Here is a 27,599-nt window from a genome sequence, read left to right as displayed (position 1 = left end):
GTGAAGGTCATCCTTTTTCCTAGTGTTGTAGTCAGGTACACTGCTATTACTTTTGAATTCGTTCGGATTGTTAATAACAAATTTCATAAGTGAATATATATATATTGTGAGGCTACAGTGAAGATCTCCTGCTCTTTAAATAAGTGTCTTCAGGATGATCTTGGATGAGCTCCAGCAATTATTCTGATTACACGCTTTTGTGAAATGAACACTCTTTTACTCAATGATGAGTTACCCCAGAATACGATGCCATACGAAAGCAGAGGATGAAAATATGAGTGGTAAGCTAATTTACTCAGGTGTATATCGCAAAATTTGCAATGACCCTAATAGCATAAGTAGCTGAACTCAAACGTTTCAGCAGATCCTCAGTGTGTTTTTTCCAGTTCAACCCCTCATCAATGCATACACCTAGAAATTTTGAATATTCTACCTTAGTTACCAATTTCTGATCAAAGTCTATATTTATTAATGGTGTCATTCCATTTACTGTGTGGAACTGTGTATACTGTATTTTGTCAAAGTTTAATGACAGCCCATTTGCAGTGAACCACTTAATGATTTTCTGAAAAACATCGTTTACCAATTCACCAGTTAATTCTTTATGTTGTGTGTGATAGCTATACTTGTATCATCGGCAAAAAGTACCAGCTTTGCATCTTCGTGAAAACAGAATGGCAAGTCATTAATATATATTAAGAACAGCAGAGGACCCAAGACCGAACCTTGTGGCACCCCATTCTTGATTGTTCCCCAGTTTGAGAAATCACCAGTTTTTTGCATATTATGTGAATTGCTTATTTCAACTTTCTCCACTCTTCCAGTTAGGTATGATTTAAACCATTTGAGCACTGTCCCATTCATACCACAGTACTTGAGCTTATCTAGAAGTATTTCATGATTTACACAATCAAAAGTCTTTGATAGATCACAAAAAATCCCAACGGGTGACTTCCGGTTACTCAGAGAATTTAATATTTCATTAGTGAAAGTATATATGGCATTTTGTGTTGAAAAACCCTTCTTGAAACCAAACTGACATTTTGTTAAAACTTTATTTTTACAAACATGTGAATCTACTCTACAATGCATTACTTTTTCAAGAATTTTGGATAAGGCAGTCAGAAGAGAGATTGGGCGGTAGTTGTTGACATCAGACGCATCCCCTTTTTTTATGCAATGGTTTAACAATGGCATACTTCAGTCTGGGAAAATACCCTGCTTCAGAGAGCTATTACATGTGTGTCCTTGTTCCTGATTACCATATATTTGTAATTTTTTTGAAGATGTGTTACCATGAACTACAACAAAACCCATTTGGGGGTTTTGCTTCTTGCAATGACTGTTTTACCATTTATAGGATGACAACAAAATAAGCAGTTTTCATCAATGTTGCGATCCTTTATTATTGTTTTCTAATTTGTTTTAAGCACTTTTTCATTGTGCATGGTCAAAGGAGAGAAATCAGAGTACACAATTAACAAAAATAAACCACAAACACTTTATTAATTAAGGATCAACTCCATCTGTGGCAGTTTAAAATAGTGTGTGGTTCTGTTTGATACTTTAGTGGCTGAATTGCTTCAAGTATACAGCAGCCAAATAACAACCTTTCCACAAAGTAGCAGCTGCCTGACGAGTCCACCCCAGTGCTGCTCTCTCTCTCTCTCTCTCTCTCTCTCTCTCTCTCTCTCTCTCTCTCGCTCTCTCTCTCTCTCTCTGTGTGTGTGTGTGTGTGTGTGTGTGTGTGTGTGTAGGCGCGCGAGCGTGCACGTATGCACGCGCGTGTGCATGTGGGCGCTCGTGCACGTGCACTGTTGCTTGAGAATGCATTTACTCTCAAAGTTAGCAAGTTTTCTTTCTTTTTTGTGTGTGCCTGCTGATGACTCACATCTTTTGCTTTTTGGTGGGTGGTCTCCCATACTCCTAAAATATTTACTTTCTAACAGGGTTTTCCTACTACTACATTACCCATAGTAATAGCTACATCGATTCTGAAACAATTGGTCTGCATAAAAACAAAATGAGATCGGCCATAAAAGTAAAGATGACTCCAGAAATGCTTTGAAAATTTTGTTTGATGGCATAGTGCCAAGTCACACTGTTCACAGTGAAGTGTTCAGCATGCTTCCCAGAAGAACAATTACTGCTTGCAGCTTGCACAAAGAGTGCATAGAAGTTCCTAAGAATATTGCTTTCATTTGGTACACCCCTTTCCCCTCCCCTCAGGACAAACTATACTGAAAATGTCTAGACAAGACATGTTCATAAGAGTTGGAACAGATATTTACAAATTATTTAAAATTCATCTCAATGATGCTGAACAAAAGGACAATCTCTTTAAAATTTGTTCCTTTATCAGTCAGCTCCATAACAAATTCTTGGAATTCACAGTATTCTCTGAATACTTCAGCAGTGATTAGCAAATACACTGGTGTCCAAAATTAAAGCAACAAATCATTATTTCCCTATCTTGTGTCTACTTCACCATACAATCATACAAACTGTCAACAGATGTCTGTACTATTGTGTTCTACATAGAAAATGGCATTCTGGTCAATGGACACCCACACGAATGATGATGTCAGGCCACCTATCAAATGGGGTAATGTTTGCTGGGTAGTCCAATATCCATAATTGCTTTGTGTACAGTCACCAGTGATGCAGTACAGTGCAAATATGATGCCTACCAGACAGTCTGCGGTGGAGGGAAATAAGAAGAATGGAAACAGAAAAGTCACAAACTAATGAAGCCTGATGGCTTAATGTGAATTGTCCTGTTTCTTGCTTGTGGCAACAATTGAGAGAGACTGAAACAGTACCCCAAAGACCAGGGCAGGGACAACCCTGAGTGATATCAGAAAGAGAGGGCCATTATTTGGAAGTAAGGTTATGACAGTACTGCCTTAGTACTGAACTGTATCTGGCATGTGATCTTGCAGCACCTACATATACACCTACCTGATTACTCTGCTATTCACAATAAAGTGCCTGGCAAAGGATTCATTGAACCACCTTCAAGCTGTCTCTCTGCCGTTTCACTCTGGAATGGTGTGAGGGTAAAACGAGCACTTAAATTTTACTGTGTGAGCCCCGACTCTTACTTTATCATGTTGATCATTTCTCCCAACATAGTTGGGTGTCAACAGAATGTTTTCTCAATTGGAGAAGAAAACCGGTGGTTGAAATTTCATGAGAAGATCCCACTGCAACAAAAAATGCCTTTGTTTTAATGATTGCCACTCCAATTCACACATCGCATCTGTGGCACGATCTTCTCTATTTCACGATAATACAAAATGAGCTGCCCTTCTTTGAACTTTTTTGATGCAGATACCACACTGCACAAGTGTGATGGAAGCAGTCTATTTCGTAGACCTGTTGCATCATATAAGTGTTCTGCCAATGATTCGCAGTCTTTGGTTTGCTCTACCCACAACGTTATCAATTTATTGTTCCAATTTAGGTTATTTGTAATTATAATCCGACAAGTCTTTAGTTGAATTTACGGCCTTCAAAATTCAGTGGATGTCTTTTAGTACTCATGTCAATAACTTCACACTTTCATTTATTCAGGGTCAATTTCCACTTTTTGCACCATACAGATATCTTATCTAAATCATTTTGCAATTCATTCAGGTCATCTGATGACTTTACAAGATGGTAAATGACAGCATCATCTGTAAACAATCTAAGATGGCTACTCTGACTGTCTCCTATGTCATTAATATAGATCAGGAACAAAAGACGGCCTATAACACTTCCTTTGGGAAACCTGAACATTATTTGTTTTACTCGATGACTTTCTTGTCTTATTACTACAAATAGTGACCTTCCTGACAGGAAATCACGAATCTAGTCGTACAACTGAGGCAATATTCCATAGATACACAGTTTGGTTAGAAGTCGCATGTAAGGAACGATGTCAAAAGCCTTCTGGAAATGTAAAAATATGGAATCAATTTGGCATCCCTTGTTGATAGCACTCATTACTTCATGAGTATAAAGAGCTAGTTGTGTTTCACAATAGTGATATTTTCTGAATCTGTGCTGACTATGTGTCAATAAATCATTTTACTTGAGGTAATTCATACTGTTAGAAAACAGTATGTGTTCCAAAACCCTACTGAAAATTGACGTTAGTAATATGGGCCTGTAATTTAGCAGATTAGTCCTACTTCCCTTTTTGGGTATTGGTGTGACTTGAGCAATTTTCCAGTGTTTAGGTACGTTTCTTTCTGTGATAGAGCAGCTGTATATAATTGCTAAATATGGAGCTATTGTATCAGCATACTCTAAAAGGAACCTGACTGGTATGCAATCTGGACCAGAAGCCTTGCTTTTATTAAGTGATTTAAGCTGCTTTGCTACACCTAGGATATCTACTTCTACGTTTCTCAGCTTGGCAGTTGTTCCTGACGGGAATTCAGGAATATTTACTTCATCTTCTTTGGTGAAGGAGTTTCAGAAAACTGTGTTTAATAACTCTGCTTTAGTGGCACTGTCATCAGTGAGTGACTTCATCGTTGTTATCGCACAGTGAAGGTATTGATTGCATATTGCCATTGGTGTGCTTTATATATTGCCAGAATCTCTTTAGGTTTTCTGCCAGATTCCGAGACAGAGTTTCATTGTGGAAATTATTAAAAGCATTTCACACTGAAGTATGTGCTATATTTCGAACTTCTGCAAAACTTTGCCAATCATGGCGATTGTGCGTTCTTTTCAATTTGGCGTGCTTTTTTCGATGCTTCTGCAACAGCGATTTGATCCGCTTTGTGTACCATGGCGGATCAGTACCATCACTTATTAATTTATAAGGTATATATCTCTCAATTACTGTCAATACTATATCTTTGAAATCATTCCCTTTTTTTCTATGTTTACATTGATCAGAATGGAGGGAGTGAAGACTGTCTCTTAAAAAGGTATTAAGAGTATTTTTATCAGCTTTCTTTTTGATAGTTGTAAGTGTTATGGTATTCAGCCTAGCAGCAACTGCCTTGTGGTTACTATTCCCTGTATTCATCATGATATCTCCTATTTATTCAGGATTATTTGTTGCTAAGAGGTCAAGTATGCTTTCACAACCATTTACGCTTTGAGTGGGCTCATAAACTAACTGTTCAAACTAATGTTGTGAGAAAGCACTCAATACAATTTCAGATGATGTTTGTGCCTGCCGCCATCTTCAATGTATAATTTTTCCAGCATATTGAGAGCAGACTGAAGTCAGCATTGACTATAACTGTACGAGTGCGGTACCAATTTGAAATGAGACTCAAGCTTTCTTTGAACTGTTCAGCAACTATATTTCCGAGTCGGAGAGGGGGGGGGGTCAGTAAAATGATCTAATTAATAGCTTAGTCCGACTGTCAAGAATAACCTCTACTCATAATATTTTGTACGAACTGTCTACTTCAATTACACTACAAGGTAAACTCTTCTGGCAGCAATAAATACTCAACCATCAACTGTATTTAATCTATCCTTTCTGAGCACTCTTAGATTGTTTGAAAAAATTTTGGTTGAACTTATTCCTGGCTTAACCAGCTTTCTGTACCTATAAGTACTTGAGCTTCAGGGCTTTCTATTAGGGTTTGGAGCTCTGGTTCTTTCCCAATGCAGCTACAACAATTTATAACTACAATACTGATCATTTCTACAACTACCTTACTGTGCTTTTCTTGCCCCTTTTTAGACGAACACCCTTTCTGTGGTTTCCTGAGCTCCTCTAACCTAAAAACTTGCCCAGTCCACACCACACAGACCCTGCTACCCGTGTAGCTGCTTCCTGTGTGTAGTGGACTCCTGACCTATTAAGCAGAACCCGGAAACCCACTGCCCCATGGGGCAAGTCAAGGAATCTGCAGCCTACACTGTCACAGAACCACCTGAGCCTCTGATTCAGACCCTGCACTCGGCTCTGCACACCACAGTTGGTTCTATCGATGATGCTACAGATGGTGAGCTCCATCATAATCTCGCAAGCAAGACTGGCAGTCTACAATTTCTGCTAGCCACCCGAAACCATATAGAATCTCCTCCGATCCAAAGTGTCACACATCATTGGTACCGAAATGAGCCACTATCTGCAGCTGGCTGCACCCTGTACTCTTTATGACACCAGATAGCACTCTTTCCACATATGGAATGTACTCAGATAGATGGCCATGAACTTTCCCTTAAAAGGTTTCTGCTAAAAAGAAAAAGAAATAGACGTGATCCTATTGAAGTTCCAGTTATGGGGCTTCGTGCCTCATCAGTACTGAAGAGGAATGCCAAGCAGCCAAATACAGATTTTTCGTACAATCTACTTCAACAACTTCTTTTACGTTTTCATCAGATGAACAACAGAAACCTATCATATAAACAGAATGAATAATTACCCCACTGAAAGTGAGAGTAACATGAAGAATAAGGAAAGAGGAAGCCATGAGTACAGATTCAACACTAAAACAGAAATATTGGCAGTAAGGTGTAAACATAATAGTTGTGTGAAAATAGTGTCTAATCATGAGACACTGCAACCAACAACCCTCGGCAAGTGATGGAACAAGTCTGGAATAAAGTATATTCAAATTCTGCAGTCTATATTGACTGCAAAATACAAGTGCAGTGGAGGTACTGATAGGCTTGACTGGAATATGTAGAAGTACTGGATTGGAATTTGGATAAATAAATGGTACTTTCAACTGACAATCAGTGCAATAGATGCAATGGTCAATGCACATATCATTTATTGACTTGGATATGAAAATACTTCTATACTTCAATTCTGAAAATTTGTTGCAAGGGCATATCTTGCTCAATCATCATCTCTGTCCAACCTTAAGTGGGGTGCATATCTTTCACACATAAAACCATTAACATCACATGTTCAGGTAGCAATGAGAATTTCCAGGACCACACATATGATTGATTGTACACCTATGGGAAAGCAAAGAAAATGTGAAGTTTACTAGAAAAATGCAAGGAAGCAGTACTGTATACATAATATATGGTTATATATTGACAGTTTTGCTGTTTACCCGCCAGGGTAGCCAAGCTCTAATGCGCTGCTTCCTTGACTTGGGTAGGCGCACCGACCCCAGATCGAATCTGCCTGGTCGATTAATGACAAGAGCCGGTATGCCAGCCGGCCTGGATGTGGTTTTTGGGCAATTTTCCACATCCCACTAGGTAAATATTGGGCTGGTCCCCACGTTCCACTTCAGTTACATCCAGGGTGGCCTGCATACCGGCCCTTGTCATTAATCCATTGGGCGGGTTTGATCTGGGGCCAGTGTGCCTACCCGAGTCAAGGAAGCAGTCCATCAGCACTCTCCGCTACCCTCCCACACATTTGAAACATCTTCACATTATCCCATGGCTTACACTAGACGCAGACAGCTGGGGTACACTAATTCCATCCCAGAGGGTTCGGTGTGGTGGCAGGAAGGGTATCCAGCCACTCTCTGCCACTAACACTGCCAAATCGATAGTGACAAGGCCGACCCAGCACTGCCGCGGAAATAAGGCCTCACAAGAATGATGACAATTGACAGTTTTGATGCTTGGCATCCAAGGTAAAAAGTTATTGAAATTTTAATTGGTATTCCTGTGATCCCCATTTGGAGATGGATTGCAATACACAGTACAATTTTTTCTAACATTATTTCTTTTCTAATAAATTATGAGAGACTTCCTAGCTTCCAGAAATATTAGTTCTTTCCACTGAGAGGAGAGCAAGATACTTTGGGAAATGTTTAAAAGGAATAGCAGATCACCCAGACCCCAATATAAGAGGATCCCACCTGTAGTGAGGACACGGGTAGACAAAGACGAAGGAGGAAGCACTACTACACTTCACACCTGCTGGAAGCAAGTATTGGCAGCAATTCCATCTCATCATTTATTAGTTTTCTCAACAAAATTTTTCTTTGTACAATACTTTTCTTCTAATTTTTATTTTGTTATACTTGGCACCACCTGGAAAATAATTTATGTCACAGGAAATACTGAGTTTCATGACTTGTTCTGGACTTTTTGACCTTTCTGGGAAAGATCTCTGTGATGAACAATGTCTTTGGTGTAAAGTGTCCCACACAGTTTGTTCAGCATTTATGTAACACTCTTATGCTCAATAAATAAACTAGTCATGAATTGTGTAGATATTCTGTGAATCTTTGTTCTCTCATCCATTAATCTACATTGAGAAGAGTCCAGACTTATGAATGATGCTCAAGATCTGGGCAAACAAGGGTTTTGTAAACAACCCGTTTCATATATGAATTACAATTTGTTAGGATTCTTTCAAAAATCTTAAAATGAGGTCTGCGTTCCCATGGTAGAATTTAACAATTGTTCAATATTAGATTGTTCTGGAGAGGAGCTCGTTGATATCTGAAGGTTTTGAACAATTCCAGTGACTGACTGCCAATCACAATTTTCTGATAAATACTATCAGCTTTGCAATCTGTGAAAATGTTCAAATTATGAAATTATGATACGATTAACTGTACCAGCAAAGCATTACTGATTTCCACCTTTCAAAGCAGTTAATGTCAGGAGATTTGCCTAATTGTATATTTTTTTGTTTGTGTGTGTATGTGTGTGTGTGTGTGTGAGAGAGAGAGAGAGAGAGAGAGAGAATGAGAATGTTTGTATGGCGGAGATATAAATGGACTGGAACTTCAAACATTCATGCACAAATGATCAAAAATGTTATACTGATGTTGTATAACCTTCTTAAAACAGAAGTCATAGTTCATGTATTGCAAAAGTTACATAGGCAGCATTAATTACTAGGACAGTAGGTTGTTTCACTACAAATACCTGTAAGAATAGGGATGAGTGCCTGTGGTGTTCCATCTCCAACAATATTATATCCATGTAGTTCAATTGCATTCAGGTTTTCAGTAAGAAACTTATAAGACTGTGGCATTTTTCTGATGAACATATTGTGAGACAATGAGTCAAATCCAAACATCAGAACATTCAGTCTGAGAGCATCATGTGGTAGTTTATCCCAACCAGTGCGATCCAAAACATCTTGATCATGGCGTATTCCTGCCAAAACACTGTGCCATCTACAACAAATTAAGAATCACTGCAAAAAAATGTTCAACTTTGAAAAATTTGATACAAGTATATTTTGTTCTTAAATAAAACTTATCTCTTAAGGGTACAGAATACTGACACTGTAGCTATAAGATAATGCAACCAGTCATTTCACATTATTTTCACTCAACCTCACATTGCTGAAAATGCATACTGTAACGGAACATATTTTTGTACTACGTCCTAATTTCACCAGCATTTCATCTCGAGTAACTTCGGCATAATAAAACAGAACTCATGTTAATGTTCACCCATCATCACCCAATGATAAGCCTCCTTGATCTAAACAGCCAGTTAATAGAGTAATACATCAATTCACGTCCCATGAGCTACAGCACTTGCCTAGGTAAGTTGGCTTGAGTGCTCTAACAATAAAGATTTGCAGTATCACAGGTGCTACAACATTTGAGGGCTATCTGTAGAGAGGCCAGACTAACCCATGGCCAGAAGAGTGGCACCAGCCTTTTCGGTAGTTGCAGGAGCAACAGTCAGGATGGTTGACTGATGTGGCCTTGTAACATTAGCCAACATGGCCTTGCTGTGCCGATTCTGCGAACAGTGAAAGCAATTCGAAAATATAGCAGTCATTTTTTCCCCAAGGGCATGCAGACTTACTGTATGGATTTATGATTATGGCGTCCTTTCCAGTAAAATACTACAGACATAAAATAGACCCCATTCAGGTATCCAGTTAGGGGCTACTCAAGAAGAGTCATCATCAGGGTCTGGCATTCTACAGATTGTAGTCTGGAATGCTAGATCCCTTAATTAGATAGGTACATTAGAGAACCAATAAATGGAAATGGGATATGGTGAAGTTAGTTGCAGTAGGAATTACTGAAGTGTGAGGCAGGAATAGGCCAAACAGTGAATAAGAAAACAGGAATATACATAAGCTACTATGAACAGCATAGTGAACACACAACAGTATCCAAAACAGACACAAAGCCAAAACCTATCACTGTAGTACAAGTCTATATGCCAACTAGCCCCTCATATGAAGAGATTGAAAGAAAAATAATGAGGTAAAGGAAATTATTTAGGCAGTTAACGGAGACAGAAATTTAATTGTGTTGGGCACTAGAATTCGGCAATGACCATCCAGCGAATGTTTCTGTGTACGGGTCTCCACAGCAGGCAGCTGGTTCGTGCATACATGCTGACTGTTGATAACATCTTTTATGTTCCCTCAGAGAGACAGCCATTGGAGTGTGCAGGGTGAAATGTCTGAAAGCAAATACCCTGCAACAATTGTGGGAATGGTCCAGGCTGCAGGGAATTTCCTGGGTTATCTCCATCATTCTGGAAGGCACAATGGATCAACACAAGTATCAATCTATCCTTAGGGATCATGCTCGCTACTACATGCAGTTTGTTTTTTCTTGGCACAACGTGGTTTTTTTTTTTTTTTTTTTTTTTTTTTTTTTTTTTTTTTTTTTTGCCAAAAAACCACGAACAAGCATTGTGGTATGAGTGGGAGCATTATTGTGATGCAATTTTCAAGACTGGTTTTGCCACAGCTCCAGTTGTTTTCTTCAAATTGCTTCAGGCAAACTGTACTCCCAGGTAATATTCCTTACTGACCATACGACCTTAAGGTAGGATGACACACTATCCCACTGTAATCGAAGAAAACAGCGTGACAAAACTTCACATGTGATCAAACTTCTTGCATTGTTTTGGTATTGTATCTTCAGGCAGTTTCCATTGAGAAAGTCGGGCCTTGGTTTCGACATCATGCCCATATACCCATGTTCTGTCATTTGTTATAACTTTCATTGGAAGTTCTGGATCGTTGTCAACTTCATTCTGCAATTCCTGAGCTATATCTACACAATGTCACTTTTGATCAAAATTCAACAATTTCAGAACAAACTTTGCTGCTTCACATTTCATGTCCAAAACATTTTTTAAAAAAAATTAAAAAAGTAAAAAATCGTTCGGCATAAGCCAAGGGAGATGCCAACATCATTAGTAACCTAGCAGATGGTGATTTTCCAGAATTATTTTTTTTTTGTACTTTTTCCAGTGTCATCAATAACTGATGTGCTAGGGCAAACAGACGGTCGTCATCTTCAACAGCTCCCCAACTCTTTTTGAAATGTTTATACCACTTAAAAACTCTAGTCTTAGTCATAACAGATTTGCCAAAAGCCACAGTCAACATTTCAAATGCAGTGCTGCATTTTATTCCTTTTTCAAGCACAATTTAATGCAAATTCTTTGACCCCTCTTTCTCATAAGTAAAAATTCGCCATGTGCTCGAAAACAGGTGGAACTTTTTCAACTGTCAACGAACAAGTTAAAAAAAAGTTTTGAAAATCAGATACATAAAGCCCATGAAATTAAAAACATTCCTGTTATTTTTATCATACATCGTACTCGCCACAGGTCCTCAACCAAGAAACCTAGTGCAGCTGGCTACAGCACTGGCTCCACATCCCTGTCTGTATCTTCTAGAACCTCACTGACCATCTTCCTGCACATCACACAGTGCTCCACACTACAAAATGGTAAAACAGAGATTCAGAAACCAGATTTTAAACTACGAGACATCTCCAGAGGCCGATGTGGATTGACCGTAATTTATTTGTTACAAACTGCAGATTAATACCAACGAAACTGCAAATAGTAGGAAACTGAGCAGACAGAACCTGCATAAATTGAAAGGACCAGAGGTTACTGAGATTTCAGGTGCAGTATTAGACCACACTTAACTGAAACATGGGAAAGGAATGCAATAGAAGGCAAATGGACAGCTTTAAGAGATGAAATTATGAGGCAGCAGAGGATTACATACATAACAAGACAAGGACTGGAATAAATCCCTTGATAATAAAAAATATATAGAATTTAACTGCTGACAGCAGAAAATATAAAAATTCAGCAAATGAAGGAGGCAAAAGAAATACAAGGTCATAACAAAATGACTTTTTTCATTAAAAAAATGAGATATGGCAAAGTAGGAATGGCTGGCAGACAAATGCAAGGTTGTAGAAGCTTGCATAACTAGGGGAAAGGCAGATGCTGTCTGTAGAAAAATTTGAGTCCAGCCCAGGATGATCAAGGTGACTTATGTGTGCATGAGGTGCGCTTGCTCGCATGCGTGAACAGTGTGCATTTCTCTTTTGCTGATGAAAGCTGTGGCCAAGAGCTCTGTGCAAGTGTCTTAATTCTGCCTGTCTGCAGCTTAATGTGTCTTCTTTAAGGTAAATAGCAACCTAGCTTTTCCTACATTGTTGAAAAATTAAAGAGCTTTTTCAAGAAAAGAGAACCAACTGTATAAATTTTAAGAGCTCAGATGGCAAATCAGTATTAAGCACCTGACAAGTGAAATCTGGGAGGAATATACAGAGCACCTACATGGGGGAAACAGACTTGAGGACAATTTTATAGAAAGAGAAGAGGAAGTGGGCAAAGATAAGATGGAAGACAAACAGCTGTGAGAAAAATTTGACATAGTACTGAAAGAACTAAATAGAAACAAGACCCTTGGAGTACATGACTTTCTTTCAGAATTACTGAGATCCTTGCAGACACAGCTGCAGTAGTGCCACTGCATGTGGGTGATTTTGTGTGTGTGTGTGTGTGTGTGTGTGTGTGTGTGTGTGTGTGTGTGTGTGTGTTTCTAGCATTCTTATTTTGCCTGTCTGCGACACAACACCACTTCTATGTGGTGAGTAGAATTCTACCCTTTTAATAAATTTTTATTACATGTCTCATGTTTTATCATCCATATTAATTGTTTTAGAGATCATACCCTATGATCACATACCGTATTTACTCGAATCTAAGCCGCACCTGAAAACAGGGGACTCGAAATCAAAGGAAAAAATTTCCCGAATCTAAGCCACACCTGAAATTTGAGACTCAAAATTCAAGGGGAGAGAAAAGTTTTAGGCCGCAGCTCTAAATCGAAACAAAGTTGGTCCATTGTAATATGAGACACAATTTAGGTCGAATGAATGACTATACAGATACAATAGTTTGGTTCGAGTCGTAAGCTTAGCAGTTAAGCTTTACCAGGTAGCTATTGCTATGCGTCAGGCACTCCGTGCGTATTTATACGGGTACCCTCCCTTCGTCTGGTTTCAATTGAGAATTTCTCTTAAGCTTTACCAGGTAGCTATTGCTATGCGTCAGGCACTCCGTGCGTATTTATACGGGTACCCTCCCTTCGTCTGGTTTCAATTGAGAATTTCTCTTTGATCTGATAAGTGCCGTTATGTGTTATAGGTGTTTACGTCACCCTAAGCTGAAAGTGCATTATTGTACTGTGTCATGCATTGTTTGTCGCATTCTGATGAGTGTTTACGACCTGTCGCCAATCGCGGCATGGCTTGTTTTTGTGCCCGCTACCGCCGCTTACAATAATAAAAAAAAAAAAAGAGGAATTGTCTCACTAGCGAAACAATGGCAAGAGACTGCAATTTGTTGTTACTTACACTGCTGCTTTCTTTGATAATGATCAACAGGAACCAAATAATAGACTGTGTATGATAGAAAATGTTCTAAACGAGAGTTTAGCAAAAAATTTTCTCTGTTTGAAAATCTTTGCAGATGCCTCTTCAGTACATTACATTTTGCACAGAAATTAGTCATCTTAGATTTAAAAATCTAGTCAATTGTCGTGCTTCATTTCTGACTGTATCGCTATTAGGCATAAGAATAATACGAATAAAAAATGACATGGTATGTATATTCTTCCGCGTTTGCTGTTGTCTCACTCTAGTTTCGTAGTTTATTAGGAGGACAGGATTTAAATGAGATAGCAGCAAACACGAAAGAATAACATGCAAAATGTTTATATTCATGTTATTCTTATGGTGAAGAGAATACTACAAGTGATTCACAATTCATAAAAGTTCCTATTAGTAACAATCGCTTATCACCCGTAGGAAAAAATTCAGAACATAGAGTTGGCCATATTGACAAACATCCTGGTCGGATTTTCGTAGTACATTGAAATGCTGCTACATTCAAAGATGAACAATACGGAATTTGTATTTACTTCGTTGGATAATGTATGAAAACGCGGTGGTCGAAACTCGAAGCGGAGAAAAACAGCTCGTCTCCCACTTTTTTTTTTAATTTACTGACGCGGAGATTTTGGCACCAGTATTTATCTTTGTGCCTGCAAAACATGCCTGTGTAGCGTAACATATATTTGACAGCAGTAGTTAGTGGTGGCGGCACCTACCAACATTTTTCAGAACTTCTGCTTACTTTGCACTCGATTCTAAGCTGCAGGCGGTTTATTGTAATAGAAAAACCGGAAAAAAGTGTGGCTTAGATTCGAGTAAATATGGTACATCACAAAGCATGCAAGCCATCTACCTTTTACAGCAAGGAATATTCTGTAGTGGGAAGTTAACTTCCTGCTACCTTGGATGTTGGGGACCAAATTTTGTTTCAGTAAATACAACAAAAAGAATGAGTTGATGGAATGGAAATGAAAGGAAGTACATCTAAGAGCAAAAAACACCTAGAATCTTTTGGTAAGCCAAATAGGGTCTTCCAGTATGGGAACAGTTAGTTTGCATCACTAGTTTCACCTTATACCTTATGGCATTGAGATCTGAATTAAGATTAAAGGCTATTCAGTGAGCAATGGTGATATGCATGCTCAGGAATACTAGTCAACACAGCAGAACAACAAATAAGTCAGGGAAGCACCCACTGACATTGAGATCATTAGAGATGGAGCACAAGCTTGGAATGTATCAAGGATTGGGAAGGAAGTCAGCTGAGCCCTTGCAAAGAAACCACCCTGACATTTCCTGAAGCAATTTAGCAAAATCACAGAAAATGTAAATCTGGGTGGCTGGATGCAGATTTAAAGCATGGTCCTTCCAAATGAAGGTCAGCAATACTGTCTCATAATTTTATCATTTTCTCTTTTGAGACAAGGCATCCAGTTGCTGAGCATTATCTAAAGCATGATTTAAGGGACTTGAGTGCTTGCTGCACCCAAACAACATTAGTTTTCCTGAACTATAGAGCAATGAACTTTCTTTCCAACATATTTTCGCATCCTGTTGCCCTCCAGGAAATACACTCCATTAACTATATCCTCTTTTCCACCATTTTCACTTTTTTAGTCCTTCTCTTTCTTATTTTGTGCTTATTTCTTCCTCCACCTATTTTGTTTGTTTTCTATTTGCACCTTGTGTTTTACTTAGTTTTTAGCTATAATCTCTATCTTACAACACATTGTCGCATTTGAATTTTGTCTATTATAACCCACTGTTAGAGAAACCTCATTATCGGCAGCATTTGCCTACTCCACCACAATTTTGAAAGAAACTTCTTCCCATGTTTTTGATGTTTTTCTGATTTTTTCTTTCCTTTCAACAATTGAATGTTTCAAAAGCTTGACAGTTTAAGGCTGCATTTTACTGTTGTCAATAATCCTTTCTCTGGTTTGTTATCTTTTATATTTTGGTAAATTGGTAGATATACTTCATATGTCTTATACACAGAGCTTCAATTTTTTCTTGCATTATTTTACGGCAAATGTCCATGGGGCTGTTGGAAAATCCTTGTACAAGATATATTCAATTATATTGCTCAAATGTAGAACTTACGTTTACTGATGATTTGTGCTATAAGTAATTAGGTAAAGTATGTTTTCTACAATTATTCATAAAATATATAGTCCAGTAAAACTATTTTGAATGAAATTATTGCAATAATAGTAGTGGAATATGAAACTTACGTGTAACCTTTACTTGATATGCAGTTGACTTTCACAAAATCAGACTCCTCCAAGTGGTACTCTGTATGTGTTTGAGTTGTTACACCATCGTGTGTTGCATGATCACTATCACGAAATATATCTGTCAGATGAAATCACGGAGGGAAAACTTAATTATCATTAAAATATTGTATACAATCTTTTCCCCAAAACTTAAGGGGACTACAGTTACAATACAAGTAAATCTCTCTCTCTCTCTCTCTCTCTCTCTCTCTCTCTCTCTCTCTCTCTCTCTCAGACACACACACACACACACACACACACACACACACACACACACACACACACGTGTGGTGATTTTTTTATGGATACAGAAGCATCACTTACAGGAAGTACAGATAATTCGCATATGAAAATTCCTCTTCTATTTCTTTGTTTGGTCAATGGTTTCGTCAATAATTAATAACAAAGTGTTTTGTTTACAGAAATAGGCAGCCACACTGTACGAAATTCATAGTTCAAGTTGACAGTATAGGGAGGATAGGTACAAGGAAACACATCACATTAGCTCGGCAATATTTGTCAAATAAAACACTGCCAGATAAGCTCGGAAGATGTAAAATGTTTCCACAGTTATGACTCTCTTCTGTTTGGTTCACTACTGAAACATTCTGTGAATTTTACAACCAACATGTTTCATTCTGACAAAACAGTTTCATGAAATCTTTATAGTGTGATAATTTTATGTATGAATTAATTAGTTTTATGTTCTTCTGACTTGTCATTTATGAGCTATAGAAATGTAACAGTAGCTTCATAAATATTTGTTTTCATGAAAAACGGTTCATAACGCTTCAGTTCCTTTCAGCTTAATCTGTCATTTGATTTTACATACACATTAAAAGCCACGATATAATCTGCAAGAGAACAAAAAACAAGTTGACATTCATAATTAATAAAACATGATTTTATTAATACTGAATGACGCATTTCAAGTTGTTAACTTCATTTCTTTTACACATTGTTTTCTGTAACTTCCATCATGAAGAAGAGCCTTAAGGAAAGTGGATCAAGTTACACATTAACCTCAGAATTACAAAATGTGTGTAAGTGAAAAATTTTCACTGAGAGCATGTTGGATAATGATAATTAGAAATTTAAAAAATGAGTGGCACCTCATTTTACCACCCAACTTCAAAGATGATTTTGATAAACCCCTTTTGTCAAGACAAGAGCACATAGTTGACTGCAAAGCTTAGGGAGAATCACATACGACAATAGAGAATACCTCAACACAGGAACACGTTCATGCAGAGGTGCTTCCATTATTTTCAAAATTTTGGACAGTATACCAAAAGCAAAATAAGACAAACTGTTTTTTTGAAGTGTTAAAGTAGAATCTTTGAACATATAATGCGGTTGTATATATCAAAAGTCTACCCACCCAGCAACAACAGGAGAAAAAACATATAAAGGTACTGAAATTTGCAAGCTTTCAGAGCCAGAGGCTCTTTATTCTGGTAGGAGCATTGAAAGGGCAAGAACAGTGATGAAGGAAAAGAACTGGTGAGATCTAGGAAATGGGGAGAGTTCAGCGAAGTCACCCAGAACCCTGGGTCAGGGGAGAATTACCAGACAGGATGAGAAGGAAAGACCATTTGTTGGGGACTGCACTGGACAATATTTGGTAACTTGAGAGCTTAAAAATGGAAGACAGGGTAATATGCAAGACAGATATTAACGACAAAACATCATGCACAAGTTAATAAGAGGGAAAAGCTAAGTACATTGTATGTAGTAGAGGTGGGAGCAGGTAGACAAGTAAGAAAATACGAGGGCTATTCCAAAAGTAGGGGACGTTTCTGTCTGACGCTGCTAGGCACACGCCGATCACAAATATTTTGGTGCGTGTGTGCTTCTCCACAAGTTTCACGGATTTTGTTGTTTGAAATTGTCACTCAAAAGCCAGGCTACCACAAATTTTGTGCACAATGGGTGCCCAAAATGCTTACAGAGCACCATAAAGAACAGTGAATGGGGACAACATTGACATTTCTGGAGGCCTACCACAAATATGGTGATTCATTACTGGATCGAATTGTAACCGGTGACAAGACTTGGGTGAGACACGTCAATTGTGAAACAAAATTACAGTCCATGGAATGGGGGCACACAACATCCCCCCAAAAAACCAAGAAAATGATTGCAAACCTTGTCAGTAAGGAAGTTGGGGCATCAGTGTTTTGGGATAGGCAAGGTGTGTTCCTTGTTGATTTTATCAAACATGGAGCAACCATAAATTCTGCCCGGTACTGTCAGACTCTGCACAGCCTTAGAAGAGCAGTTCAAAACAAATGCCAAGGAAAGCTGACATCCAAACTTTCATTTTTGCATGACAATGCCCAACCGCATATGGCAAACCGCACTAAATAACTCCTTAATTCATTCAAATGGGAAATTTCTCTCTCATATACCCTATGCACCAAGCAACTTCCACTTGTTTCCCATGATGAAGAACTGGCTTGCAATGCAGTGCTTTGATGACGACGCAGAACTCAAGGCGGGTGCGACTCACTGGCTAAAGTCTCAGGTGGTAGAATTTTACGACGAAGGTCTTCCAAAGCTTGTCCACTGCTATTATAAGTGCCTCAATGTGTTTGATGACTGTGTGGAAAAGTTGTATGTCGGTCACTTCTTTCAGATGTATACAATAAAATGTATTTCTTGTACTTAGTTTTTTTATGCCAAAACGTTCCCTATTTAGGAATAGCCCTTGTGAAAGATATAAAAAACTAAAAGAGAGTGAAGAAAGGAATAGTTACTGAGAATAAATGTTGAGTTTGAAGAAATTAATGTAAATGTAAATCAAGGCCACGTGGGAGGTGAGAAACAAGGACACGTAATGCCAGTTACCACCTTCGGTCTTCTGAGAAACTGGTGTATGGGGGAAGAATCCAGATGGATGTACGATGAAACAGGCACCGAGGTTACAACAATCATATTGTAGAGCATGTTCTGTAACACGATACTGTATGTCGACAGTATACACACTCTACCTATGTCCATTCATCCTAACTGATAACATGATGGTAGTCATGCCAAATTAAAAGGTCAAATAATGTTTACATAACAGCTGGTGTACAACATGTGTCGTTTCACAGGTGGCTCTCCTTTTGATAGTATATGTACAGAACTGGTATAGGTGGAGGCAGGAGGGTGCATAGGGCAAGTCTCGCAGGAGGGACGGTCAAATGTGTAGGAGTCATAGGATAGGGAAACGGGTGCAGAAGGAACCTAGAGTCTGACAAGGATATTATGGGGATTGAGAGAGTGACGGAAAGCTATTCTATGTGTGGTGGGCAAAACCTCATGCAGAATGGACTTCATTCCAGGACACAATTTTAGGAAGATGTAGCCTGTTTGAAGTAATACATTCAAGGCCAGGATAATTCTGAGTTGTTTTTTGGAGGCATCAGCAATAGCAGGATTGGGGTGTGATGGCCCAGGGAATCTGCTTTTGAATTAAGCTGGTGGGATAATTACTTCCAGTGAGGGCTGAGGTGAGAATTGCGATGTGTGGCCATAGAGTCAGCATCTGAACAAGTACATGGACCTTGAATGCCAAGGCTGTATGGGAGCGAAGTTTGAAGTGGAAAGGGTGGCAACTGTCAAACTATAAGTACTGTTGTTTGTTAGTAGATGCAATGTGAATAGAAAAGTCCAGCTGACCCTCAGTGGGATGAAGTCAACACCACGGAAAGTGGTATGGGATTCAGAACAGGACCATGTGAAATTTAATTGGGAGAATGTATTTAGAGATTCCACGAATTTTAACAGGTCAGCCTCACCAAGAGTCAATATGGCAAAGATGTCAACAATGTTAGTAAACCAGGGCTGAAGGCTTATGTATACCAGGAAAGCCCCCTCCAAGAGGACACTTAAAAGAATAGTTGACCATGCACTGGATAGATATGTACCTGGTAGAACATTTCATAATGGGAGCAACTCTCCACGACATACAGTCAAGTAAAGAAACTTATAAATCTGGTACCAAGCACTGCAGGTTTCAAATCCACGCCAGACGGCATGGGCCTCAACTACCACTAGAGGTCTCTGTAGGTGTCGCGCTGCAAGCCGTGGCTGTGCACGTTCCTGGCCCGCATATAACATGAGGGCACCATGGTGGAGCACGTGGTCCCAGCAGCCAATACAGATGTACCCCATCCTGTATTTAAGCGTCTGCCTCTCGCTCAGCTAGGAAGTCGGATATTCGCATGTGTGTATCGACATCTTGCCTACAGACAGCTTGTTTACGTTACTTTGTTTCCATATACGAGTGGACGTTGTGGATTCGTTAGTTTGTTGCTTGTGATCCTGTTGCTTCTTGCGTGTTGTTGTTTGTAAGGTCTTGCTTGGTCATCCGTCGTTGCTCGTGTCCATCCTTTCCCATTCATTTGTTTGCTCGTGGGCCATCTCTGTTTGGTCCCACCGCACTTTGTTGTGACTGTTCCAGTCGCGGTTACAACATTTTTGGCTACAAGGTAAATGGTGGTAGCTGTTGGCAGGGAGGCAAAGTTGGTCTGTCTTCTGGAGCAACAGAAGCAGCTCATGAAACAGCAGCAGCTCCAGTTAGACATCTTACAGCAGTCACTGTGGTTGCTAATGGACAAAGTTGATGCAAGGAATGCACGGCCACAACAGCTTTCGAGTTATCAGGTGTCTGATACTTTCCCACATCCGATGTCATTCCCCCCATTTAATGACACTAAAGAAGACTAGGAAACGTACTTACATTGGCTGAAACAACATTTCAAGGCTTTTCAAGTCATGGATGACTCCTTGCAGCAGTCATTGTTTTTGTCTTGGGCTTCCTCAGACATGTTCTTTCTTCTCCGCAAGTTGGCACCATTGTCTGATCCAGTGGCTCTCTCTTTCAAGGAGATATGCCTTTTGCTGACGAACTATTATTCCCAACACTACCGTGGTCGCCTCTCAGCTGGAGTTTAGCCAGTACCATAAACAGCCTTGTCAGTCGTATCATTCCTAGGTCACATACTTTCAGGGTCTCAGCCATCAATGGGATTTTACGTGCACCAATCAGCAGTGTAAGGCTTCGTATGCACACTCCATGATCCGGAATGTGGTGGTTCAGCTGGCTCCCGATCCTGAGGTCCGCACTATGGCATTGAAACTCAATAACCCCTCCTTCGAAGAGATTCTCCACATTGGCCACTCCTTTGAAATTGCTCAAATGGCTAACGAGCGTCTCATGGTGCGGCCGCAACTGGCAGCGATCGAGGCATCTCGGTGAGTTCCATCCTCATGACGTCGACATTGGCCAGCCAACAGAGGCCAGTGCCGTTGGGACTCCTATTTGTCAGACGTCTCTATTGCATCGGCGCCTCCAGTTGCCCCTCGTCGCTTGTCGTGAGGTCCACTTCCATATTGCCCACAGTGCTTTGCCGCACATTCTTGAACTGATTGTCCCCACCAGTGGAAAACGTGCATGCTGTGTAACAAGGTGGCGCTGTGTAACAAGGTGAGCCACATTCGATCGGTTTGTCGTAGTCGCTTGACTCACTCCAGTCCTGCCCCTCCTGGGCCTCAAGATATCGTCCATGCTCTGCAATCGGTCATCCCACAGGATGACCCTTGAGTGCGGAAGCTTTTTCTCACACTCCGCCTTTTCAAAGAGGATGCTAGTTTTCAGGTCAGTACTGGGCTCCCTGATTAATATGGCGACAAATACCCGACTGGGCTCTCCTGAGCTGTCACCCCCCTCTCGGCGTTTGGTTGCCTACTGACATGATTCCATTCCCCTTCGTGGGCAGTCAGTCGTTCAGGTGACATACAAGCGTGTTCCCCAGCTCCTTACTATCTTTGTTGTCGACCATCTGTCGACTTCAAATATTTTTGGCCTGGATGTGTTTCAATTGTTCGGCTTTTCAATTTCCAATGAAGTTGAGGTCATTTCCATGGCTGTTCCTTTTCAGGACTTGGACAATCTGTGCTCCACTCTTGCACTCTGTGCTTCTGATTTTCAGGCACACATCATACTTCAGCCGGATGTGTAGCCTCACTTTTTCCAGGCCCAACCCCTTCCGATGACCTTATGGCCAGCAGTCAACCAGGAACTTGATCAGCTCCAAGCCACTGGCGTTCTGGAGTCTGTGACATACAGTGCCTGGGCGACACCATTGATGGTCATAGGGAAACCCAATGGGTCCCTTCGGCTGTGTGAGGACTTCAGTGCTACTGTCAATGCTCAGTTCCTCATAGACATTTACCCCATTCCCCGACAGAAAGACATTCTCGCCAAGCTTGCCAGGGGAGAGCACTTTTCAAAGAGTGACCTGGCTGAGGCATACCACCAGTTACCCTTTGATGCCAATTCCCAGAACATCTTGGTTATCAATATGTCTTTCGCATTTTACAAGTACAAGCACCTTCCATTTGGTCTCTCTTCAGTACCAGCCATTTTCCAGTGGTTCCTGGAAGCAGCTTACACAGCCTGTCCCCGACTGTGTGAATTACCTGGATGACATCTTTGTCACTGGGCGTTCCCCCCCTTTTCCCAGTAGATTGGAGGCAATTTGTTGTTATGAAGCACAGCACAGTCTTCCTAAAGCCTTTGACACATTTTTCAGCCAGCCGGGGTGGCCGAGCGGTTCTAGGCGCTACAGTATGGAACAGCGCAACCACTATGGTCGCAAGTTCAAATCCTGCCTCAGGCATGGATGTGTGTGATGTCCTCAGGTTAGTTAGGTTTAAGTAGTTCTAAGTTCTAGGGGACTGATGACCTCAGCAGTTAAGTCCCATAGTGCTCAGAGCCATTTGAACACGTTTTCAATTGGCTGAGCATTGTGTGTCGTTCTTGTATATGGCGCATTTCCTTTGCAATTTAAGTTATTTTCATTTTTTTCTCTCGCTCATGTTGTATTGTTGAAGTATTATTCTGCAGTAGTGGGATACAGTAATATCCTTTGTTAGAGTATCGGTTCTCACCTGTCACAATTACAAAAATCTAACTGAAAACAAAAACAACGAAAAATTCCCAGAATTCTACAAATATCCCAGGTTTTATCCAGTATTCTCCCAGATGAAAAAATTGCCGGGTTTTTCCCGAATCTCCCGGTTGTCCCAGGTTGTATACACTCTGTTATATGAACCATAGTCAAGCCCGCCAAGTTGGACAAGATGTCTAAGATGTGGTACAGCTCTTCTAGCTTTAGACTGGATGACTAACACTGTGTTGACACAGGAGCAATAGTAATCACAGAGTTTAAAAGAGATCTTTGTCTTGCCCTTCTGGTAAAAGGATGAATTCTTTGCATTAATTCAAAATTCCTGAAAAGTAAGTCTCAAGTAATTAGCATTCTTAAGTCATGTGCAAGGCTCATCAATTTTACGTCATTCACGTAACTGGGAATACTCGGCACACTAATGTAAAGATTGTGGCCATCTTGTGTCTATTTAGAGGTTGCTTGTAATAATAATTTTCACAGGCATCCCATGTAACCAGAGCACTGTCAGTCCAATCCCTGTGATTTCCACTGTGTGTGCTGGGCTCATTTTAGGATAAGTGTTTCCAAGAGACAAATATGACAAATAGCTACAAGAACAACATTTAAAGGTATTTCTACAGATGTGTTATACATAACATACGGTTATTTTGAAGTCACAGAAATAGGACAGGTGCACCTATATAGTTACAAGTTGCCTACATTTCTATATGCATAATATAGGGTGGGGCAAATATAAGTGGCCCAGAGAACGAAGTTCCAGGGTACAAAGAAACACAGCAGAGAAAGTAAACACAGTGCTAACCTACAGATGCTAAAAATGACCACTATTCATCTCTTGGCATTTTTGGGCTCTGGTCAGCAAGTTGCTGAAGGCAGATCAAAGCTGGACTGCTGGAATTGCTGCAGTATCATTCAAAATATTCTGCTGTAGGTCTTCAGGACTATGATGGTTGTTACGATACACCTTACACTTGAGGGCTCGCCACACAGAGTAGTCACACAATGACAAATCGTGTGAGCAGCGCGGCCAGCTAGGACTGCAACTAGACTGACTTTTGCTAACAACTCTGTCATGTGTGAAGACCATATAAATGTGCTCCAGTGTTCAGCCAGCTCTATGGGCAGTTTCTCCATCCTATTGGAAATAACTGTAGGTCCTCTCCTCCTCTGTTTTATATGCATTAATGGATACGTTCACACCCATTTGTATCCACTTGTCAGGCCACTTTTATTTAACCCACCCTGTATAAGAAAGAGGGGAAACTCATTCCACATTTTTAGATTTCTAGGAGGCTTGTGACATGGTTTGTCACAAGCAACTTCTAATCAAATCGCATGCCTTTGGTGTATCATATTGGTCATGTGACTGGATCCGTGACTCCCGTCGGAAAGGTCACTGTTCGCAGTAACTGATGGAAATTCATCAAGTAAAACAGAAGCACTATCTGGTACTCCCCAAGGAAGAGGTCCTCTCCTGTTCCTGATCTACGTCAACAATTTAGGAGACAATCTGAGCAGCCATCTTAGATGTTTGCATATGTAGCTGTCATTTACCATCTCATAAAGTCATCAGATGATCAAAACAATTTAAACAAGGCATTTGTATGAAACAAAAAGTAGAAATTGGCTTAAAATTGTGGAAAGTGTGAACTCATCCACACAAGTACTAAAAGGAATACACTAAATTTTGGTTAAAGAATAAAACACACAAATCTAAAGACTGTAAATTCAACTAAGTACCGTATTTACTCGAATCTAAGCCACATTCGAATCTAAGCCGCACCTGAAAAATGAGACTCTAAATCAAGGGAAAAAAAATTTTCCCGAATCTAAGCTGCGCCAGAAATTTTGAGACTCGAAATTCAAGGTGAGAGAAAAGTTTTGGGCCGCACCTCCAAATCGAAACAAAGTTGGTCCATTATAATATGAGACATAATTTAGGTCGAATGAATGGCGATACAGCTACAGTAGTTTGGTTCGAGTTGCAAGCTTAGCAGTTAAGCTTTAGCAGGCAGCCATTGCTATGCGTCAGGCGCTCCGCCAGTATTTATATGGGTAACCTTCCTTTTTCACGTGCTTCGTCTGGTTTCAATTGATTGCTTATTATTCTTTGATCTGATAAGTGCCGTTCTCTTTGTTATAGGTGTTTACATCACTCTGAGCTGAAAATGCATTACTGTATTGTGCCATGCATTGTTTGTCACTTTTTGATCATGAGTGTTTATGGCCTGTCACCGCTTGTCGCATGGCTTGCTTTTGTGCGCGCTACCGCAGCTTACAATGAAAAGAGAGAGAGAGAGAGAGAGAGAGAGAGAGAGAGAGAGAGAGAGAGAGAGAGAGAGAGAGATCGCCTCAGCGAAACAATGGCAAGAGACTGCTATTTGTTGTTACTTGCACTGCTGCTTTCTTTGATAATGATCAACAAGAACCAAATAATAAACTGTGTATGATAGAAGATGTTCTGAACGAGAGTTTAGAGAAAAATTTTCTCTGTTTGAAAATCTTTGCAGACGCCTCTTTTAGTACATTACATTCTGCACCGAAATTAGAGTCATCTTAGATTTAAAAATCTAGTCAATTGCTGTGCTTCATTTCTGACTGTATCATTATTAGGCATAAGAATAATACGAATATAAACATTACATGATATGTATATTCTCCCGCATTTGCTGTTGTCTAAGACTAGTTTCGTAGTTTATTAGGCAGACAGGATTTAAATGAGATAGCAGCAAACACGAAATAATACATGGCAAAATATTTATATTCATATTATTCTTATGGTGAAGAGAATACTGCATGTGATTCACAATTCATAAAAGTTCCTATTAGCAACCATCTCTTCTCACAGGTAGGAAAAATTTCAGAATGTAGAGTTTCCCATATTGACAAACATCCCAAACAGTCTTGCCAGCTGGATTTTCGTAGTACATTGAAATGCTGCTACATTCGTAGATGAAAAATATAAAATTTGTATTTCCTTCATTGGATAATGTATGTAAATGCAGTGGTCGAAACTCGGGGCGGAGAAAAAAAGCTCGTCTTCCACCTTTTTTTCTTTCTTTTAGTTTATTTCCTGACACGGAGGTTTTGGCGCCAGTATTTCTCTTTGTGCCTGCAAGGCGTGCCTGTGTAGTGCTACATATATTCAACGGCAGAAGTTTGTTGTGGCAGCACCTACCAACATTTTTCAGAACTTCCGCTTACTTTGCACTCGATTCTAAGCCGCAGACAGTTTTTTGGATTACAAAAACCAGAAAAAAGGTGCGGCTTAGATTCGAGTAAATACGGTACTTAGAGTCCACTTTTTTTATGGGAGAATTTAAAGTAGACTGGGGCAGCAGAGAGAATTTGGAGCAAGGAGGGAAGTGTTCCAGGATAATCCATGCAGTTGTGTGCACCACTGTGCCAAGGTGGCTTAATGGCTAACGCATCTGCCTAGTAAGCAGGAGACCCGGGTTAGATTCCCAGTGTTGGTATAAATTTTCACTCACTGCTTCAGTCTATACATAAAATCTTATCTGTATGAAACCATTAAAGTATCTGAAATTGTCATTTCATTTGCACTTAGGGCTTACAGTTACGAATAACTAAAGACATTGCTTGCACTACGCTCGTTCGCTCTCTTCTGTAGTACTGCTTTGCAGTGCGGGATCTGCGTCAGATAGGATTGATGGAGCACATCGAGAAAGTTCAGAGAAATGCAGCCTGTTTCATATTCTTGTGAAATAGGGGAGAACATGCCACACATACGACATACAAATTATGGTGGCAATCATTAAAGCAAAGGTGTGTTTTGTTGAAGCAGGAACTTGTCATGAAATCTCAATCACCACCTTTCTCCTCAGAGTGTGAAAACATTTTATTGGCACCTACCTATGTAAGGGGGATTATCATCATAATAAAATAAGAGAAATCAGAGCTCACATGGAAAGATTTAAGTGTTCATTTTTCCCATCCGCTGTTTAAGAGTGGAATGGTAGAGAAATACCTTGAAGGTAGTTTGATGAACCCTCTGCCGGTCACTTAATTGTGAACTTCAGATTGATCATGAAGATTTAGATGACTGGCTATATAGAAACAAAATGTAGAATAAAGCACCAAAAGGCCAAAGACCTAAAAGAAAACTGCATCAAACAGCTCTTTAAGAGCTGAAATTTTGTAAAACATTCTGTAACATACAAGATAGCAGTTCTGATGAGATACATCTTGTGGCAACAGAGACATATTATATTCCAAACACAGGCCATGGCCAATAAATTCAGTGAAGTCTTCCTTGCACCAACTGAAAGGAGAGGGAGATGACTTTGAAAGCAGAACCAATAGATTTACTTAAACAGGTCTTGCATATTCCATCAGCAGGTGTTACTTTTGCCACAACTATTGGAGGAATATAAAAAATCATTAGGCTATGGAAAAGCATTAACTCATACAGATATGATTGTTTTCAACATAGGCACTAAAATATACTGCTGACATGATAGTGCACCATTGAGTTATCTTGTAATCAGTTGCAGTGGCAATGTGTATTTTCTGAAAAACTGGTGTGTGTGTGTGTGTGTGTGTGTGTGTGTGTGTGTGTGTGTGTTTTACAGCCATTTACAAAAGTAGTAACATCTAATCATAAAATAATCTCTCTCCTCCCAACTTTCTCGAACATTTTTGAGAAGGCAGCTTGAAATACTGTATTGGACAACTTTTCTGAAATTAACATTGTAACAACTGTTCATTTTTAGCTTCTGTAAATGATTCTCAACAGACAAAGCATTATATCACCT

General features: G+C 39.7%; 1 protein-coding gene across 2 annotated transcripts in view; it reads right to left on the bottom strand.

Annotated features, from left to right (window-relative positions):
- Positions 1-27,599, bottom strand: part of LOC126330284 (uncharacterized) — a 276,052-nt gene that overhangs the window by 126,162 nt on the left and 122,291 nt on the right. For both annotated transcript variants that reach the window (XM_049996345.1, XM_049996346.1), the window contains exons 5-6: positions 15,821-15,941; positions 8,818-9,071 (exon numbers count right to left, since the gene is read on the bottom strand). In XM_049996345.1, the coding sequence (XP_049852302.1) occupies positions 8,818-9,071; positions 15,821-15,941 (375 nt within the window). The remainder of the gene's footprint in view (positions 1-8,817; positions 9,072-15,820; positions 15,942-27,599) is intronic.

This window comes from Schistocerca gregaria, chromosome 2, assembly GCF_023897955.1.
Source record: "Schistocerca gregaria isolate iqSchGreg1 chromosome 2, iqSchGreg1.2, whole genome shotgun sequence".
NCBI classification, from domain to species: domain Eukaryota; kingdom Metazoa; phylum Arthropoda; class Insecta; order Orthoptera; family Acrididae; genus Schistocerca; species Schistocerca gregaria.
The sequence above is the reverse complement of the archived record's forward strand: the minus strand, read 5'-3'. Positions and strand labels throughout refer to the sequence as shown.